The 18756-nt window shown below is 59.0% G+C and overlaps 2 protein-coding genes across 2 annotated transcripts in view; one reads left to right on the forward strand and one right to left on the reverse strand.

The window, feature by feature from the left end:
* NFKB2 (nuclear factor kappa B subunit 2) overlaps positions 1-4839 on the forward strand; it is a 7629-nt gene extending 2790 nt beyond the window's left edge. Inside the window, exons 8-23 of the mRNA XM_077748422.1 lie at positions 95-253; positions 544-648; positions 777-862; positions 943-1081; positions 1288-1416; positions 1551-1760; positions 1839-1980; positions 2397-2511; positions 2603-2816; positions 2973-3142; positions 3265-3367; positions 3498-3649; positions 3777-3846; positions 4043-4215; positions 4342-4453; positions 4556-4839. Of these exons, the coding sequence (XP_077604548.1) occupies positions 95-253; positions 544-648; positions 777-862; positions 943-1081; positions 1288-1416; positions 1551-1760; positions 1839-1980; positions 2397-2511; positions 2603-2816; positions 2973-3142; positions 3265-3367; positions 3498-3649; positions 3777-3846; positions 4043-4215; positions 4342-4453; positions 4556-4677 (2201 nt within the window). The 3' untranslated portion in view covers positions 4678-4839. The remainder of the gene's footprint in view (positions 1-94; positions 254-543; positions 649-776; positions 863-942; positions 1082-1287; positions 1417-1550; positions 1761-1838; positions 1981-2396; positions 2512-2602; positions 2817-2972; positions 3143-3264; positions 3368-3497; positions 3650-3776; positions 3847-4042; positions 4216-4341; positions 4454-4555) is intronic.
* Positions 4840-4917: 78 nt separating this feature from the next.
* PSD (pleckstrin and Sec7 domain containing) overlaps positions 4918-18756 on the reverse strand; it is a 16835-nt gene continuing 2996 nt past the window's right edge. Inside the window, exons 2-17 of the mRNA XM_077748421.1 lie at positions 17678-18414; positions 17294-17396; positions 16456-16810; positions 15289-15729; positions 13922-14116; positions 13682-13762; positions 13363-13475; positions 12731-12789; positions 12342-12431; positions 8934-8977; positions 7387-7577; positions 7232-7302; positions 6965-7122; positions 6648-6792; positions 6217-6360; positions 4918-5729 (exon numbers count right to left, since the gene is read on the reverse strand). Coding sequence (XP_077604547.1) covers positions 5499-5729; positions 6217-6360; positions 6648-6792; positions 6965-7122; positions 7232-7302; positions 7387-7577; positions 8934-8977; positions 12342-12431; positions 12731-12789; positions 13363-13475; positions 13682-13762; positions 13922-14116; positions 15289-15729; positions 16456-16810; positions 17294-17396; positions 17678-18331 — 3075 coding nt within the window. The 5' untranslated portion in view covers positions 18332-18414 and the 3' untranslated portion in view covers positions 4918-5498. The remainder of the gene's footprint in view (positions 5730-6216; positions 6361-6647; positions 6793-6964; positions 7123-7231; positions 7303-7386; positions 7578-8933; positions 8978-12341; positions 12432-12730; positions 12790-13362; positions 13476-13681; positions 13763-13921; positions 14117-15288; positions 15730-16455; positions 16811-17293; positions 17397-17677; positions 18415-18756) is intronic.

Raw genomic sequence — 18756 nt, forward strand, 5'->3', positions numbered from 1 at the left:
CACTTGTAGGGAGAGAGGGAGTCATGGGAGGTGGTCATGGAAGGAATGGAGAAAGAGGAGGAGTGCCGGGGTCACATGTACATCCATCGCACAGAGGCTGAGCGGCGGGAGCTGGAGCAAGAGGCCAAGGAGCTGAAGAAGGTGATGGACCTGAGCATTGTGAGGCTGCGCTTTTCTGCCTTCCTTCGAGCCAGTGATGGCTCCTTCTCCCTGCCCCTGAAGCCGGTCATTTCCCAGCCCATCCACGACAGCAGTGAGTATCCTGACCATCTGGGGTGCTAGGGCTAGGTGCCAGAGGAAGCATGGGGGGCAACTTCAGGCTGTGGAGTCAGGCCTGAGTTTGAACTTGACCCACCACATATGAGCTGAATGATCTTGAGCAAGTCATTTCCCCTGAGTATGGCTTCTGTCTTGGGTAAATGAAGATACTAATAGTTTCTGTACCTCTTGGGGTTGTTCAAATAATAATACAAAACACTTGGCTCCATAAATGGGGCCATGGCTATCGTATCAGCTCAAGTAATTGATATCCCACCCCCCCAGAGTCTCCTGGGGCCTCAAACCTGAAGATTTCTCGAATGGACAAGACAGCAGGCTCTGTGCGGGGTGGAGATGAGGTTTATCTGCTTTGTGACAAGGTGCAGAAAGGTGAGTCTGGACCTCAGGCTGGAACCTAGGGATGCTGGGCATCAAGACGGGGAGCCAGGGCAGCTCTAGGACAAAAGGCCCTAGAGATTGTACTAGGAGGTGTGGCCAAGCTTCAATTCCCCCTATAGATGACATTGAAGTGCGGTTCTACGAGGATGATGAGAATGGATGGCAGGCCTTTGGGGATTTCTCTCCCACAGATGTTCATAAACAGGTACCCTAGGGCCAGGGCTGGGGGGCTGAACTAGGCCAAGGCCTCAGTGACACCTTATGTCCTCCTCCCCACCCTGCCAGTATGCCATTGTGTTCCGGACCCCACCCTATCACAAGATGAAGATTGAGCGGCCTGTAACCGTGTTCCTGCAACTGAAACGCAAGCGTGGGGGGGATGTCTCGGACTCCAAACAGTTCACCTATTACCCTCTGGTGGAAGGTGGAGCTGGGCTGAAGATGGGGGCTGGGCTGGACTGTCCCCAGACTAGATCAGGGGACCTATGAGTCAAGTCAGGAGTGGGGAAGGGCCTGGAAAGGGGTGGTCCTCGGGGCTTCTGGAGGGAGGGCCATGCCCATACTGGGGACAGTTCTTGAGGCAAGGTGCAGGAGTTGGGGTTTTAACATCTCATTTCCCTCTGGCCCCAGACAAGGAAGAAGTGCAGCGGAAGCGGAGGAAAGCCTTGCCCACCTTCTCCCAGCATTTCGGGGGTGGCTCCCACATGGGTGGAGGCTCTGGGGGCTCAGCCGGAGGTTATGGAGGAGCTGGAGGAGGAGGTGAGGGGGGGCGGTGCTGGTGGCAGGAAGGGAGATGGAAGAGGGAGGGGTAAGGGGGAGAGAAGTTGTGGGGTAAGAAATCGGGGAGAGTCCTAGATGGTGCCTTGTACCCTCAGCCCGGCCTATATCCGCAGGTGGCGGCCTGGGCTTTTTCCCCTCCTCCTTGGCCTACAGCCCCTACCCGTCCGGCTCGGCCCCTATGGGCTGCTACCCAGGAGGCGGGGGCGGGGCGCAGATGGCCGCCGGGGCGCCTGGCGTGGATGCCAGGGAGGAAGCAGCAGAGCCGAGCGCGTCCCCTCAGACCCCCCAGCGCGAACCGCAGACCCCGGAGCTGCTGCAGCGAGGTACGGCCTCTGGAATCCGGGCGGTCCGGACGCTTCGGGTGGGAACCAAGCCCGCGCCCACGTCCCTGTCGCCCCTAGCCCGGGAGTACAATGCGCGCCTCTTCGGCCTGGCGCAGCGCAGCGCCCGAGCCCTGCTCGACTACGGCGTCACGGCGGACGCGCGCGCGCTGCTGGCGGGACAGCGCCACCTGCTGACAGCTCAGGACGAGAACGGAGACACGTAGGTGGGAAGGCTGGCGGGCGGGCGGGCGAAGCGTGCTCCCTTGGCCTGGGCTCCGGACTTAGAGCACCATGGAAGGTTGGGTTGCGGGGCGGGGAAGGACCCTGCAAAGAGCCGGACCCGTGGAGTTGGACAGACTTGGTTCCAAGTCCGGCTTCCTTATGTACTAGTTCTGCTCAAGGTACTTGATCTCTCCACCCTTCAGTTTTGTTGACTGTTAAAAGAGCAAGGTGATAGTACTTATATACTGCACAAGGTCTTCCGAAGGATTAAGTTCAGGTGCAGCGATGTCCTTGGAGACATCTGGGCTCCAGACGCCCTAGCGACGGAGATTATGGAGGTGGTGGGGTTTTGAGGTAGAGGATGTTCTGCGTGGCTGGGCTTGCTAGGCCAGAGCCTCACTCCCCAACCCTCAGGCCACTGCACCTAGCCATCATCCATGGGCAGACCAGTGTCATCGAGCAGATAGCCCATGTCATCTACCATGCCCGGCACCTTGGTGTTGTCAACCTCACCAATCACCTGCACCAGGTGAGGGGCACGGGTTGATGAGTGGGCAGGAGTTGGAAGGGGGTGGGCAGAGGCCAGGGGTGGATGGACCTGGCTTACTCTGCGTTTCCAGACGCCGCTGCACCTGGCAGTGATCACCGGGCAGACAAGCGTGGTGAGCTTCCTGCTGCAGGTGGGCGCAGACCCGGCCCTATTGGATCGGCACGGAGACTCCGCAGTGCACCTAGCGCTCCGGGCCGGTGCCAGTGCCCCTGAACTGCTGCGCGCCCTTCTGCGCAGTGGGGTTCCCGCCGTTCCCCAACTGTTGCACATGCCAGACTTTGAGGGTGAGTTCATCACCTTATCTGGACCAGGGGGCAAAGGTGTGAAGGCCAAGGGAGGGTACCTGGTGAGTGCCTAGAGTGAACGTGAGTTGTCAAGGTCAGCGGCTTGGGGGCCACATTGGAGTCACACAGCTGTAGGTTAAGTATCCATGTCCCTAGGCCTGTACCCGGTACACCTGGCGGTCCGTGCCCGAAGCCCCGAGTGCCTGGACCTGCTGGTGGACAGTGGGGCTGAAGTGGAGGCTGCAGAGCGGCAGGGGGGCCGAACAGCCCTGCATCTAGCCACAGAGATGGAGGAGCTGGGGTTGGTCACACATCTGGTCACCAAGGTGGGACTGAGGATTGCTGAACGGGTGGGGCCAAGGGTTGTGGAGGGACCGAGGACAATGAAGATGCAGGGGGAGGGGCGGCCAATGAGTGGTGTCATCAACCACTCCCTTGCACCCTGCAGCTCCGTGCCAATGTGAATGCCCGTACCTTTGCGGGAAACACACCCCTACACCTGGCAGCTGGACTGGGATCTCCCACTCTCACCCGCCTCCTCCTAAAGGCTGGTAAGCCTCATCCTTGGGACATATGAACAGGGCAGGGGGAGAAAAAGCGGTGCCTACTTGGCACTCCCCCACTTGGCAGCTCTTAATGTGGGCTCTCACTGCATCCCCCCACGACCATCTCCCTCCTCAGGCGCTGATATCCATGCAGAGAATGAGGAGCCCCTGTGCCCACTGCCTTCGCCCCCCACCTCTGGTAGTGACTCAGATTCTGAGGGACCTGAGAGGGACTCCCGAGGCAGCTTCCGGGGCCACACACCTCTTGACCTCACTCGCAGCACCAAGGTGAGGCTAGCCTGGAACTAGAAGCCCAGGGAGTGGCACACCTGGGCTTAGGTCTGGGGCCCAGAGGATTGGCACCGGGGCTTGAGGACTGGGATGGGAGGTCATCAAACTGAGGCCGTCTCCCCAGGTGAAGACCTTGCTGCTAAATGCTGCTCAGGACACCATGGCACCCCCCCTGACCCCTCCCAGCCCTGCAGGTGAGGTATCTTCACCCACTGTCAGATTTCAGACCCCTGCTCACAAAGGGCTCTTTCTTAGGACCTGGGGGGGGGGGGGCTTGCTCCATCCCTGTTGCCCCAGTATCCCGTCTGCTCTATCAGATTACCTTGAGAGAAAAGTGTCTGCCTGAGCCCATCTCTGAGCCTAACAGACACGTCTGTATGTCCCCATCAGGGCCAGAGCTGCCACTTGAGGATACAGTCCTACAGAACCTGGAGCATCTGCTAGATGGGCCAGAAGCCCAGGGCAGCTGGGCAGAGCTGGCAGAACGGCTGGGGCTGCGCAGTCTGGTGGACACGTATCGGAAGACAGCCTCACCCAGCGGCAGCCTCCTGCGCAGTTACAAGGTCAGTTGGTCCCCATCCCCTGCTCCATGCCTCACTTCCTTCCCGCAGTCTCAGATCCCAGATGCTCCCCTGGCGCCAGGGCTCCTGCCCCCACACTCAGATCTCATGCCTCTTCCTTCTCCCCAGCTGGCTGGTGGGGATTTGGCGGGCCTGCTGGACGCCCTGTCTGAAATGGGCCTGGAGGAAGGAGTGAGGCTGCTGAGGGGCCCTGAGGCCCGAGATAAGCTGCCCAGCACAGGTAAACGGGTCCCACCTGATAGGCAGATCCGGGCCTGGAGGGTGGGAGGGCTAAGTCCTTGACTGTTCCCTATCCCCTTCCCCGTGCCCGCTCGCCTAGCAGAGGTGAAAGAGGACAGTGCATACGGGAGCCAGTCGGTGGAACAGGAGGCAGAGAAGCTGGGCTCACCCCCTGAGCCGCCAGGAGGGCTCTGCCATGGGCACCCCCAGCCTCAGGTGCACTGAACTGCTGCCCACCCACCAGCCTCCCTCCCAGGGCCCCTCTGTACAGCATCCCTGCCTATTCCAGTTCTTATTTAACACCCCATGCCCACCCCTCAGTTGGGGCAAATAAAGGATTCTCATGGGAGAGGGAGGGTGCTCGGCTCCCTCCCTAACTTATGGCAACCCCTGATGTGGCTCTTGTCCGGGAACCAGCCGCCTACCCAGGCCGGGGACTGGAGAGAGGAGAAGGAGGCCCAGCCAGCAAGTCCAGAGCAGTTTTAATGGGATTGGAGGCTGTACAAAGGGCAGGGCCCACTGAAGGAGGGAAAGCAAGGCCATGCTGCCCCCAGACTGCACGGGGGCCTCAGCATGGATACCCTTCCTCCACCTCTGGAAAGAGAGAGGGTGAGCCTCAGGGAGGAAGGAGGGAAAACCAGCTCAGCCCCAACTCCTGGCCTCTATCTGAGCCATGCCCCAGCATGGAGGAGGGATTGCTGGTGTTGGGGTGGGGGTGGTCTCAGCAGAAAGCAGAAACGTCAGGCCTCCCCCAGCCCCCCCCCAAAAAAGCATCAAAAGTCCAAGGGGCCCTGGCCCCTCCCACCCCAGCCCCCGTACGAAAAAGTGCAAAACATTATCACAAAATGGGGGTCTCCGAGGGGCCCCTAGCCTAGGCTCCCGAGGCCCGTGCCCTAGCCCTGCGCTGCCCCGGACACCGCGTCCGGCGCGGTCGGGCCCTGGGCCAAGGGGCCCTCGTGGGCGGCCCGAGGCCGGCCCGGGCTCAGGCAGGGCCATGTCATGCAGGTGCCCAATGGGCGCCAACCCCCCACGCTCCTACCCTCAACTCAGAGCTTCCACCGCCCACTGACTGCCCCTCCACGAGGCTCTGAGCCGTGACACTGAGCCCGGGGCTGGCTGGCGGGGTTGGGCTGCAGGGAGGGACTGGAGTGAGGTGGAGGGAGTCCATCCTCCGTGCTCCCGGCCTGGGCCAGTGCTGCCTCTACTGCATCCAGCTCTTCACTGCCCGCCTTCAGCTTGACCCGAAGCAGTGCTGCGTATGTGCCATAGCGGGATTTCTGAGGCAGAAGGGCAGGGGCTGTGAGCCTGCTCTCCACCCTCTGCCCATCTCACCCCCACCTGGACCAAGGAGGGATGCCAAAAAAGGCCAGGAGAAAACAGGTTCTTGCCCAACTCTGAGGCCCCCAAAGCCCCTAGGGGCTGTGACACGATCCCCTGGTAAGCGAGTTACCCTCTCTGGGCTCTCCTGAGACTGCATATTATAACATCTAATAATTCTTGAGCCTGAACCAGAGTTGGGAAAACTGAGACCTCATCTCCCTTCACTACCCTGGTGGGTACAGAATGTCATCCCTGGCCCACAGAAGAGAAAAAAAAAAAAAAAGACTCAGAAGGGTTAAGCAACCTACCGAAGGTCACCCAGGTGGTCCCACTGTCCTACTAGAGTCCGTGCCCTTAACCACTAGCCTGAGCCTGTATGTGGCAGCAATGAGACCCCACAGATGAAGAAACGAGCCAAAGAGATGCCAGGGCAGGGAGGTTCACCTCAAACTCCAGGTAGGCCTCCTTCTGCCGCTGCTCCTCAGCCTCCTTGCCCCGGGCCTTCCTGCCCAGGTGTGCAGCCCGGTGTTCCCGCAACTCACTTGCCATGGCCTTTAGCTTGGCCTCGTGGGTCCGCACCTGCTCCTCCTAAAGGCCAGGGGGAGCGTGGTCATGGTCACTCTAGCACATACAGTGCCTTCATGCAAGTTGTTTTAAAAAGGTGCCCCTGCCTTTGGATGAGCTAAGCGCCATGTCCATGTTAACACCCTGACAACTGGAGTGGAGACTGGATTTCAGCCTTCCCCCACCCCCCATGGCCAGTGTCCTGGTGCAGCGGACATCTACATGATCACACAGGGCAGCCCCTGAGTGCAGTCGGCCTGGGCCTGCCACACTCCATCCCAGTGGCACCAGGTGGACAGAGCTGGGGGTACCTGGGAGAGGCGGGTGGCAGCACTGGGCAGCAGGGGGCGGCTGAACTTCCTCTGGGAGCTAACAGCAGCTGGGAAGGGGGGTGCGGAGAACATGGCAGCCACCACATTGATGCGAGTGATCCAGGACTGCATCTGCTCCAGGCTCCTGAGGAGATACCACCATCACTTAGGACCTGGGTCTAGGCTTCCTGTCCGGGGATGCCTGTCCTGGCTCCGGGTGTGGCCTGGGAAGGAATGAGGTAATCCAGGGACAAGGGAGGGGAGCAAGGTGGGAGTGGGGCAAAGGGGTCCAAGATGGGCAGGAAAAGGGCACTCACGGGGCCTGAAAGAGGAAGACCCGCCAATCAGCTGTGCGCAGGTAGAAGACATGCGGCCTCTTGCTGTAGTCGCTGGCGCGGGTAGCCAGGGCGTGGTGGATGCTGATGGCATTCTTTAGCTCTGCCTCTGAGAGGGCCTTCCCAGGCTGGTACTCCTCCTGCAGGGGTATACATCTTGTCCTGGCCATGGTCCCAGCCCAGCCTGGCCCAGCCCACCCACACTCCCCTGAGCCAGCTCAGCCCCAACCCCTTGGGCTGGCCCCGCACCTTCTGCAGGTAGAGGATCATGCCCTTGAGGATCCCGTGGAAGCTCTTCCAGCCCCGCTTGCCCCGAGGTGCTGGGGGGAAGGAAGACAGGTCAGGGGGCCTGAGACAGGCCCCCTCCCCTCCATCCCCCAGACCCTCCCCACCCAGCCACGTACTCTTCCTGCAGTCCGGGTCTGCGTGCACCTTTCGCACCAGGGCCCCGTGCTTGTAGACTGCAGCCCCAGGTTCAGGAGTCAGGTCCAGGAAAGGGCTGGAGCCGCTGCCACTGCCCCCGCTGACCCGCTTGATGACCTTGGGGTTGGGGTCGGCCAACTCAGACAGAGAGCGTCTCAGCTCCTCCTCGTCTCTGCAGGTGTGATCACCTCAGAGGGGGCTGGCCTTGCAGCCACAACCCCCGCTTCCGCCCTGGCCTCTGCCCACCCAGGAAAGTACCCTCTTGCCTGTGGAGGGAGTGGGAGAACTGCCCCTCTCACAGGGTGTGGCTCCCCTCCACCTGAGGCTCCTGGAGCCTTGTTTCCTGCCACAGACCAGACCTCCCCGGGCGTAGCTGCGTTCCCCTGCTCAGAGGAGGGCTCCTCCAGTCGGCATATCTCCTTGCTCGGGTTAGAGCTCCCAAGGGTAGGGCCGTGGCTGTCCCGTCCTCCCCGTCGTCTGTTTCTGCGCATACACGCACCAGCCCTCACACCCTTCTCCGCTAGGGCAGGCACGTCCAACTGACACGTCTCAACCACACCCAACAACATGCTTTGCTGATAGTTTGTTGGCTAAATGGTGGCTGAAGTGGATTGCTAGTGGTCACCTGGTACCTCCTGGTTCCCAGGCTCTGTTAGAAATCATCTGAAGAATCGGTTTCTGTCCTGTCACTCCATCGAACAAAGCGATACAGTGGTTCCCTGTTCCTCCTGCATAGAGCCTCTGCTAGATCCCTGCCAGCCTCCTCTGGTCTCCCCACAGCACGCTCATTTCAGCCACCACATATTTGCCTCCCGAATTTTAACTTCCCTCTTCCCAGACGCTTCCCTTCCTTCAAGGCTTGCCCCACGTTCCGATCTGCATCCCAGTCCTGAGCTCTGCCTCCTCTGAGGTCTTCTCCTGCAGACTGGGAGCTCCCGACTGAACTGATCTGTGACTGAACTCTCAGCAGACACCAGCAAGCATGAGTGACCTACTGACTGTTTAGATGAGGCTCTACCCTCAGACTGGGGGACCGAAGGCTAAAACTGAACCTCCTCCTTTAGACTGGACTCCTTTAAGACTGACTCTGAGTCTGTTTCCACTGCCAAAAGTAGGCAATACGGTCCCTTGTTCCGTGATGCTCTGGACTCCCTAGGACCTGAGAGGGGGTCTCAGGCTATTGGTCAGGGCTCTACCTCCAGAGACTTCTGCCTTCCCACTTGGGTCGCCAAGGGACCTCCCCTTTTTGTTTCAGCATCCCCCCCTCCCAGGCCAGCTGACAGTGGCCATCCATCCCAACCTAGCTTGTCATAACAACCCAGCTAGAGAAAAGACACAGAACTCCAAGCCCAGGCAGCCATCTCCAAAGAAGGACATGAAGCAGCCTCAGTGCCTCTCATGGCCTCACCAGCCTTCCCTGCCCCACAACCCAACCCGGACTCACAGGGCCCATCTCAGCGCTCTCAGCCTCTCCAGGCAGCCCCTTCCCCGCACCCCATCTCCCTCGCCACACAGCTCCAGGACTCACATGGCCCACTGCAGCTTTTCATTCTTGATGGAGCTGTACAAGGCCTGAGAAGGGAGGAACAAATCAGGCAGGTATGGGTCACTCCTGAGGGAGGCAAACAAAGTACCCCAATGCCAGAACTCAGAGCCCTCCCTCCAAACTCGGGGGAGGAGACAATGGGGTGGGAGGGGGGAGCAGGGTGTAAGGACCAAGAACACAGGCTCTGGAACAGAATATTAGGACACAATACCGTGTCACTTTTGCTGCATGAATTTGGGCAAGTATCCATGGGGAGAACAAACGTACTAACAGGTGTGTAACATAGGGCAGGCAATTAGCACAGGGCATTCAGGCATGTGGCTGATGCATAATAAATGGCAGCTGCTATTATTATCTTTGCTGTTGTTATTGTTAGAGGTCATCCTGCCCAGATCCTAGGTGGGAGAAGCACAGCCCTGGAAGGAATAGAAAAGAGCATTCCCAAGAATCTCTCCTTTCCTGGACCATGGGCTTTGGCCTATTTCCATAGGATAAACCCACACAGAACATATAGGGAAACTGAGGCCCAGCAACAAGGGTTCACCCTGTCACCTCCCTCCCTGTCTAGTAGAGAACACACTTTCATGGCTCCTAACCCCAGGGAAAGCTGAGTGCCTCCCCCAACCCAGACAGCCCCACCAAGCTGAATGCCAAGGCCGGCCAGGCTCCCACCCACTCCCATCGTTGGTGTTACTGGGGAGCGAACACTAGTCTAAAAAGCAGAAGTTTCAGCTTCCAAACCCTGCACACCCTAAACTGCTTGTGAGTTCCTGAACCAGTCACTTTCCCTCTGTACATTTGGCATGGGGGATCTGTGGGGGCTTTGGGATGGTCTGAGTAGAGAACAGGCTCCAGGAGTCGTATAGGGAACCCCTCTTCTTGGGAGTGGCATACAGCATGGGTCCACAGCAGCACCTCCCACTGTGGGGGCGATTTCACCAGCCTGTCTGTGAGTGGGTGTGTCCCCAACATGTGCGTGTTGGGCTAAGCGTGTGGCGTGTGATGCTGCTTGCGTGAGCTGGGTGCAGTGGTGACGTCGGTGCCTTCACCGTGATGGGACACAGCCCTCCACCCCACCACCAACATACCACAGTTTCTGGTTATCTTACTGCCCACTGTCACACTCAACCACACAGCTAGCCAAGCATCCCACATGTGCACACCCTGTCCAGGGACGGGTACATCCCACAACCTCCACCCCCCTACACAGCACAACCCAGCCTTATGCACACACAGCCCTCCCTCCCCGCACATCCCCAGCCCAAGCCCTGCATAACCCCTACCCTAAATCCTCTCTCCAACTAGGACCAGGAGGTTGACGCGTCCACCCAGATTCAACCTGTCTCCAGCCTTCCAGTTCATCCCCTGGCCTCTCAAAGGACCACCTCTGGCCCACAACCACGTCTTCCTTCCAAAGTCCTAAACCCCATCGGTGAGCCCCATGGCATGCTCCCAGGTAGAAGACCCAAAGACCCTTTGGTTTGAGATGCCCAACAGATCCGACGGTGTGTGCCCTTCCCCCTCCAGTCCATGCCCACTCCTGGCTACCCATAGGCTCTGTCCCTGCTGGGCTCCCGCCTTGCTCGGACCGATGCCCCCCCTCAGCTCGTGCCACCTTCCGTGCCTCCCTCAAGCCGCCCCCTCCGCCACGCCGCCCTCCGCAACCCTCTTGGTCGCCCCCCAGCCTGGCGTGGGCCGAGGCCCCAACGCCCTCACCGCCTTCTTCTTCTTGCGGCTCTGCAGACGGCTAACCACCAGGTCGGTGTAGAGCACGGGCTTGAGACTGCGAGAGCGCTGCGGCCAGCCGTAGCACAGGGTCTCCGCGCCGCGGTGGGTGCGCCCGTAGCGCACGGAGCACAGCGAGCGCGAGCGCAGCCGCCCGGCGCTGCTGTGGATGCTGTTGACACCGATCATGCTGGCCCGGCCGGCGCGCTGCGGCCCCCGGCCATGCCCCCGTCCGCCCTCGGCCTGGACGGCTCTGNGCCGCGCAGCGCGCAGCCACGGGGGCGGGGCCTCGAGGGCCAGCCCGCGAAAGTGCCAGAGGGTGGGCGGCTCCCAGGGAGGCTGCGGATGGCGCCGGGAGTCCCCAGGCCTGCCGTTGCAAAGGCGGGCTGACACTGTAGGGTCTGCAGCTCCCTCCTGGCCGGTCAGGGTTGGGGGGCCGGGGGCGGGAGTGGTAGGAACGCGNAGGGGCGGCGCAGGATGGAGGCAGGCATGGAATCGCACCAGCCTCATCCAACTCGTCCAACCGAGGACAGCTCAGATGCTCGAGGCTATACCCCCGCTCACGTACACACACCCCAGTTTACAGATGTACACCCCAGCTAACCAGATGCATCGATTCACACTCACCCCAACTCACAAACACTACAAATTCAGGTGCACACCGCAAAATTTCGTCTTTAACTCATAAACAACCCCTGGTCATGGATACATGTTATAAATCAGACAGCCAATTCTTAGATATACACCGGAATACACGGAAACACCCAATCTACCCCTCAACTAAGACACACTCTCTAAATTGTAAGCACAAACATACCTGGATTTACCAACACCCTAAAGCATATATACGCATACATATATATACATATATATATACAACTCAACTCATATACCGCAACTCTTTGACACCCCAAATTCACAATGAACACCCCCAAAATACATTCCCAAACTCAGAAGCCCAACACCAAGGACACTCCTGTGCAGTCATATGTATGTGATGGCCCAGAGCCCCTTTGCCAACCATAGGGGTTTCAAATAGGTCCAGGCATCTCTGGATAAAACCACTGGACCTGGACAACCTCTTCTCCTCCCATGCGTACTAGCCCCTGTGTAGTTAACCCCTCAGGTGCTGGCGCCTGGGCGCAGGGCCTGGCAACAGGGGAGTCAGAAGTGCAGTATCTACTCCCAGCTTGGAGGTAACTGGATTCGAGACCTTGGAAAAGCCTTTGTCCCTCGGGCCCCTCTACCCTCAGGTCCCTCCAGTGCAAAGGTATGAGAAGTGCCTTGTGGTCATACACCCTGGGGCCGGGGGTGGAGTAGGAGGAGGGAAGCAGTGCGCCTGCCCCGCGCTGGGACCCCTCCTATCCTCAGTGAACACTGGAGGAGGGGCACCGAAGTAGGCAAATGCAAGGTCCAAGGCCCCGGGATCACAGGATTTCTAGAACTGTCTCCCTTCCTCCTCTGAGCAGCCAAGACTGCACGCGAGTGCGCATGTTCCGGGGTAGCCTGCGTGTTGGGGTTGGGGGAGGGGGCGGTCCCCAAGCTGAGTCACGGGAGTCCAGGCTTCAGCAGCAGGAGCCTCCAACCTCCGTGCTGCCTGACTGGTCCCCAATCCCTCCCCTCCAGCAACCTCTACCCTGCCTTGCCCTCCCACCCCGCCCCCACCTTGAGCAGCTCCCTGGGGAAGTCTCCGCCTTCATTGAGGCCCTCCAGGTTCCCGATGAAGTCTCCGCAGGTCATGCGCTTCCCAATGTTCTAAGGGAGGGCACAGAGGCCTGTGAGGGGGGCCTTGGGCTCCCAGGCCTTTAAGTCTCGAGGCAGTCTGTTTTTGTGGGCTCCCTCCCACCAGCCTGTCACTCACATGGCCGTGGAGATNGAAGTCTCCGCCTTCATTGAGGCCCTCCAGGTTCCCGATGAAGTCTCCGCAGGTCATGCGCTTCCCAATGTTCTAAGGGAGGGCACAGAGGCCTGTGAGGGGGGCCTTGGGCTCCCAGGCCTTTAAGTCTCGAGGCAGTCTGTTTTTGTGGGCTCCCTCCCACCAGCCTGTCACTCACATGGCCGTGGAGATCAGTGTTGAGTAGCATGAGAGCGCAGGTCAGCGTGTGCGCACCGTCTACGGGAAAGTTGACATTCGGCCTCAGCCCACCTCCCAGGGACTCTTCCCACAGCTGTCTTCCCCAGCTTTCCAGTTCGCCCCCAGCCCCCTCTGGCCCACAATTACACTTTTGTAAGTCCTGAACCCCACAGCGAATCCCACCTCCTCCAGCCAAAGAGCTCTCTCTTCCAGCAGATCCCTAAAAGGGACATCTTCGCCAACATCTACGTGCTTCTGTGAGTATGCACTACACGAAAGTCAGGGGGCCCCTCACAGTTTTGCAGACCATTGCAGCCAAACAGAATCCACACTCAAGCCCAGCACTGTCTTGCACAGGTATGTGAACAATGGCATGCAAACACACCTGCCACCTGGCTCTTCACAATACACACTAGACCCTAGCAATGCTTGCCCACATGCTCAGTTCCACATCCTCATAGCCATGTCAGCACTGCACACGTGCATGCTCACATGCCTGCAAGCCCGTGCATGCATTCACTCTTACATACACACTCATGCTCCTATGTGCATACACTGCGCCCATCTGCCTCAGTGACCAGCCGGGAAAGCCCTGCCCCCTGGCTTCCTCACCCTCTGAGGACAGGGCTCCTGGATTGCACTGGAAGTATCTCTGGGAGAAGTGGGCCAGCACGCGCTCCCGTTCCTGGGTCTCACCCATTAAGGCCAGCTCCTTCAGAAACACCCTGGGGAGGGGGGAAGAGGGAGCATGTCACCTCTACCCAAGGTCCCCTAACCAGGCAGCCCCAGCTTTTAGCCATGCCCTGCCAGCCTGCAAAGGATGACATCAGAGCAGCCTAGGGAAGGCACAGGTGCTCAGAGAAGGCACAACTGAGGCGCTGCAAAGCAGGCCTGGAGAGTGGGGCCTGCCTTCAAAGGGCTTAACACCCACCTGAGAGCTTGGTCCAGAGTCATGCCCGTGAAGACAAAGAACTTGAGGTACTCGCCAGCCACAAGTTTGCTGAAGTCATTGCTGTGGGCAGGGCAGATAGACAGGTAGTCTCAAGGGAAAGGGTCAAGGGGCCAGACGGGGTTACCTAGAGACCTGGGGGCATTAGAGGAGGGGATGGAAGTGCTGCCCACCAGATGCATCCCCTCTCCCCCCATTATCAGTCCCAGCCAATGGCTTTACTTCTTGCCCAGGTGCCGGGCCACATCAGCCTTCCTGAAGCCGTCGAGTCGGTATAGCCTCTTAGCTAGGCGCTGCGCAGCCTCCAGGTCTGCTTTCTGCCCGTTGGACAAGGTGTCTGTGCTTCCCAGGGCCAGCCGCTCTGTGCTGTCCAACTCCGAGTCCGAGTCAGACACCAGCTGGCTCAGTGGTGGTTCACTGCCAGGGTAGAACACCAGCTCAGAGGTGGGACGGTCCCTCTGGGGCCATCCAGATCCTTCCTCTGCCTCCAAACCCGGAAGACAGAGCAGGGGAGATTGGGACACAGGGAAGGCGTTTTTCCTTTCTCCAGAGAAGGATCAGCTAATTCCATCCTTACCATCTCTCTGTAGAAGTCCTGCATCAAATTTAATCCGCATCCATCTTTCTACGGTGGGAATTTTTACTGCTTCCCCAAAGCCCTTAGGTCTTAGATTTGCTCTTAAGCAGTTTCCCCATCATCACACTGGCCCTAGTCAGAACACAGTCCTCTGTCTCGGAGAATATGGGCAAGAGTGGGACAGATAGGCTGGCAGAGAGGGACAGTGGAGGGTCACACAATGATTTGAGGGCAGCAGGGACACCCTCCCACTCCTATGTCTTTCCCCTTCTGGCCTTTTAGGGAGAGGAGCCTCCTCCTTGGTCCTTTTCTTCCACTCACAAAGAAGCAGGCTCTGGGGTAGAGGGGATTGGGGGTCAGAGAGCACTCCATTCATCCCCTGTCTCCTCCTCCCCTTCCATTCCCGCCATCCCAGCTGCTCTACTCGCAAAGCCACCTGTCACCCCAGAGACAGAGGCCGGAAACTCCTGGTTGCTAGGCAACCGTCTCCCTGGCCACCCCCTCCTGTTGCCATGGCTTCCATAACTGAGAGGGTAGCTGGCAGAGGGAGAGCAGAAAGGTTAGACTGGTGACAGGACTTCCTGGCGAAGGGTGAGAAGCTCCTTACTGAAGATGGGAGGCAATATGAGACGGAGGCATTGAAAGAGGATGGTGGCTGCATCTTTGGGAGGAGAAGCCTCCAGGCTGGGTAGGGATAAAGTCACAAGAATGCTAAGCAGGTTAAAGGCTCTGCTTGTGGAAGGAAGGGCTTTCTGGAAAGAAAGGAGGGTATTCTCTGGGGACCCTTCCATCCTGGATCATCGTTTGTCAAGTCACTGGATCTAGAACCAAGGGAATCCTAGGGGTAGGCTGTTAGGGGCTCCCCCTCATAGCCAAAATAAGTAGTCCTCCAAATGGAAAAACAAACATTGGCATCCCCTAACCATTCTATCAGGTGTCAGGAACATAAACTATATCTTTGCACTCAGGCTCTTTCCCTTGAAACAGCTGAGGAACCAAAGGAATTACTCACCTGCCCAGAGGTGCTGCTCCCAGCCCAAAGCTGTCCTCTGAGCGGCAGGGACTAGGGGGCTCCTTTCCTGGGGCCTGCTTGGCTCCAGCCTCTGCCTCCTCTTCCTCCCCTCTCTGTGTCCAAGGCCCATCAGCAGCAGAGCTGGTACCAGAATCTGGCTCAAGAGGTGCAAGTGGGGCAGGAGCAGGTGGGTCAGGCCGGGGCGCAGGGGGCTGGGGAGGCAGCTCAAAGGTGAAGAAGGGGCTCTGGGTTGGGCCAGGTGAGGCCAGGGCCTCCAGGGAGGCGAGGCTGGTGTAGGAGGTGCCCTTGGCCCGGTGTGACTCCAAGATGGCTTCAAACACACAACTGAACGAGTCAGGCCCATCTGCCGAGGGGCTCGTCCCAGGTAAAAAGGGCACAGGCGACTTGAGAGGCCCAGGGTGAGGCATCCGGGTGTCTGGCCTGCAGGGAAAGGGAGAGTCTCTGATCAGGGGCCCAGAGGACAGTTCTAAGGTAGCTGAATTTGCATATGACTCTGTGGAGGGGATTATCATCTCCTTCTCACAGGTCCCCAGCCCTCTAAGGAGCCTGGGTAGGGAGTCCCCACTACAGATTCACCAAGTTATTCAGTACCCCTGAGGCATCCCAGGCTCAACCATACCCAACGCCCAATCCCTCTCCTCTCTTCCTCCCTGCTAATCTCCCTCTCTCCTCCTTCTCCTTGATCCTCTCCCCTCCTGCCATCCTGTTTCTATTTCTGGCAACATCTTAGGAGAAGATGAGGTTCCAAGGCTGCAGTGGGGTGTGAGACAGAGAGGAAAGCCCCCACACTCCCCACTCTCCTGTCAGGAGCCAGGATCTGGATTGATGCTCTCATGCCCTGGGCTTGGTTCTGTAACCTGGCCTCTCACTCTACCTCCTCCTGTTCTTCACTAGAACCCCTTTCCTTCTCTGTCCTGGCTGCCCCCTACCCCATGGGCTCTTACCAACACCCTCCACATCCCCAGCATTCTGCCCCGCCTTGGGCCTCTGTCCAGTCTCCTGCTGCATCACCCTGTCAGCACTGCTAGCATGGTCCTGACCCTCCTGGTCCAGCCCCCATCTCTATTCCAGCCCCTCTGACCCCAGCTCTGCCTCTTGGCCAGCCCAAAGGGGCAAGCCACTGTCCCTTCCCACTCCCACACTCACCGGGCCCCTTCTGAAGCCTCAAACACCTCGTCGTCCACATCCTCTTCCCCACCTGCCTCATCCTCATCGCCACTGCCCAGGCTGGGACAAGGGCCAAGGCATGGGCTGGGACGTGGAGCAGGTGGGCAGGCAGTGCCAGGTGGGCCCTCAGAGCTGGGCTGACTCTCAATGGCCGAGTCAGCCTCTTCCCGCTCGGCCAGCACCTCATCGATGTCGGTCTCGCGGTAGCACCTCAGGGGCACCGTGTCCAGGTCCGTCTCGGAGTACTTGGCTGCTCGCCCCACAGCCACCCCAGAGCCCTGCTCTGAGCCCACCCCGCGTGGAGATGGGGGGGCTTGCTCTGGGGGCTTAGCACCTGCAGTATGCATAGGCATCCCGGTCAGGAAATTATCCTGGACAGCTCCCTGTCCTGATTCTGTTCTAAGAAGGAGCTCTTCCCTGCTGCCTCATATTGGCAGGAAGTTCCTTCACTGTCTAGCCACCATTCCTCCAGCCACAAACTCAGCTTGTTCCTCATGCCAGTAGAGCTCATTTCAAATCAAGTTCTTGTCAAATAGCTTTGAGGAGCCTGCAGGAGACCAGCTTCTTATCTGCTCCACAGAATGACCCTTGATATCCTGTCATCTCCTCTACCTAGCTTCCTCTAGGTGTCCAACCCAGCTGTGATCCCCAACCCTCCATCATAACACAGATGGAAAGTTTGAGGCCTGGAAAGGCATTAGTCAACTCATGAGCCCAGAAAGCATTAGGGGAGGTTTAAAGGAATGCTCCCTACCATGCCTCAGATGCTGGGGAGAACTCCCTGCCCTTCTCCCCTTGCCTTAGTCCAGGACCTTACCTGAGCTTGGGGGGTCCAGGGAGCCATAGAAGAATTCCCATTTGGCTCGAGCAATTCTCTGGGCATGAGAGGAGACTTCCCGGGGGGAGGACCAGGTGTCCCCCTAAGCCAAGAAGGGAAAGATAGACACAGGCATCCAGAGATAAAGCCACACGTACAAAGACACAAGAACATGGGACAGAAACACAGAAAGAAAAATGCACAGGGACGGATATAGAGGTGCCGAGACACAGGGACAAACACGGAGGGCAAGAAAGAGACAGATTTAGGACAGATCGAAGAATTCAGAGTGCAGAGCTGACAGACTCAGGACTGCCAAGGGGCCACACCTTGCCCCTTTGCTGGGGCTCTGGGGTTCCAGGGAGCCCAAAGGAGGTCGCATACCTGGTTCAGGAGTCCCGTGTCAGCAGGTCCTGGGAAGAGCTTGGCCAGGTGCTCAGAGGGTCCCCCCAGCCCATTGGGGAGAGAGGAGTAAAGGCCATCTGCCCCAACCTGAGGTTGGGCTGGTGGCCCATGTATAAGGCCCTGGCTACCAGGCAGAGCTGAACCTCCTCTGGCTGGGAGTGGGTCTGATGTGGATGCCTCTAGCCGCAACTTCCGGTTGGAGCCAGGCCCAAGGGCTGGGGTGGGCCTGGGAGGAGAGACCCCACCCAGGTCCCAGCTCCGACTTAAGCCTCCGGGAGCAGGTAGCCCATTTACTGGCCTCACGCTGGCCTTCTCCACAAAGCGGAATATGACCACAGAGCTCCGGGCCCCTGGTGGGGGCTGTCCAGTGGGTGAAGAGGGTGACCAGGGTGAAGGAGCAACACGGGGTGAAGGGGGACCACGCAGGGGTGTACAGGGTGCTGTCACACGTCCCAGGTCCCGGCCTCGGGGACCTGGCCCTGCCACCCGCCGTAGTAGGGAGCCTGTGCTGCCATACATGCTGGCTGGGGGGCTTTGTGGCACTGGGCCTTCGGGGAGCCAGCGGCGTGGGCATCGTGGTGGGGAGATGGCACAGTCGCCCTCAGAGCAGAAGCGCATGGCACCTTGGGCCATGCTGGGGCCGGGGGTCAGGCTGGGGGGGCAGGGATGGCAAGGCCACGCGGGGAGTGAGGGGGCAGCATGCTCTTCAGACAGGCCTGCAAGAGAGGAAGGGAAGCGGGGGGTGAGCTGCAGGGGAGGAAGATGGGCAGGAGAGCAGAGATAGGGAGGGGAAAGCTGGATAGGCCATCTGAGTGCCAGAGGCCTAGCCCACCCTGGGAATATAGCATCACTGATCTCACCCCTGGAGGTGATCAGGCCTCCTATTTGGGCTACTTCCATGGAGGCCTGAGAAGAAAAGAATTATACCCCTAATAGGCCCCTGGCTCCTTTCCTTCTGTCTGGGGGCTCTGAGAATCACCCTGGGAGGAGAAAGGAAGCTATTTCAGAAGTTGAGTTAGTTCAGAATCCCTGGGGCATTTTGGAACTACTTCTGATGT

The sequence above is a fragment of the Crocuta crocuta genome, unplaced genomic scaffold, assembly GCF_008692635.1.
Source record: "Crocuta crocuta isolate KB4526 unplaced genomic scaffold, BGI_CrCroc_1.0 scaffold619, whole genome shotgun sequence".
In the NCBI taxonomy this organism is placed as follows: Eukaryota; Metazoa; Chordata; class Mammalia; order Carnivora; family Hyaenidae; genus Crocuta; species Crocuta crocuta.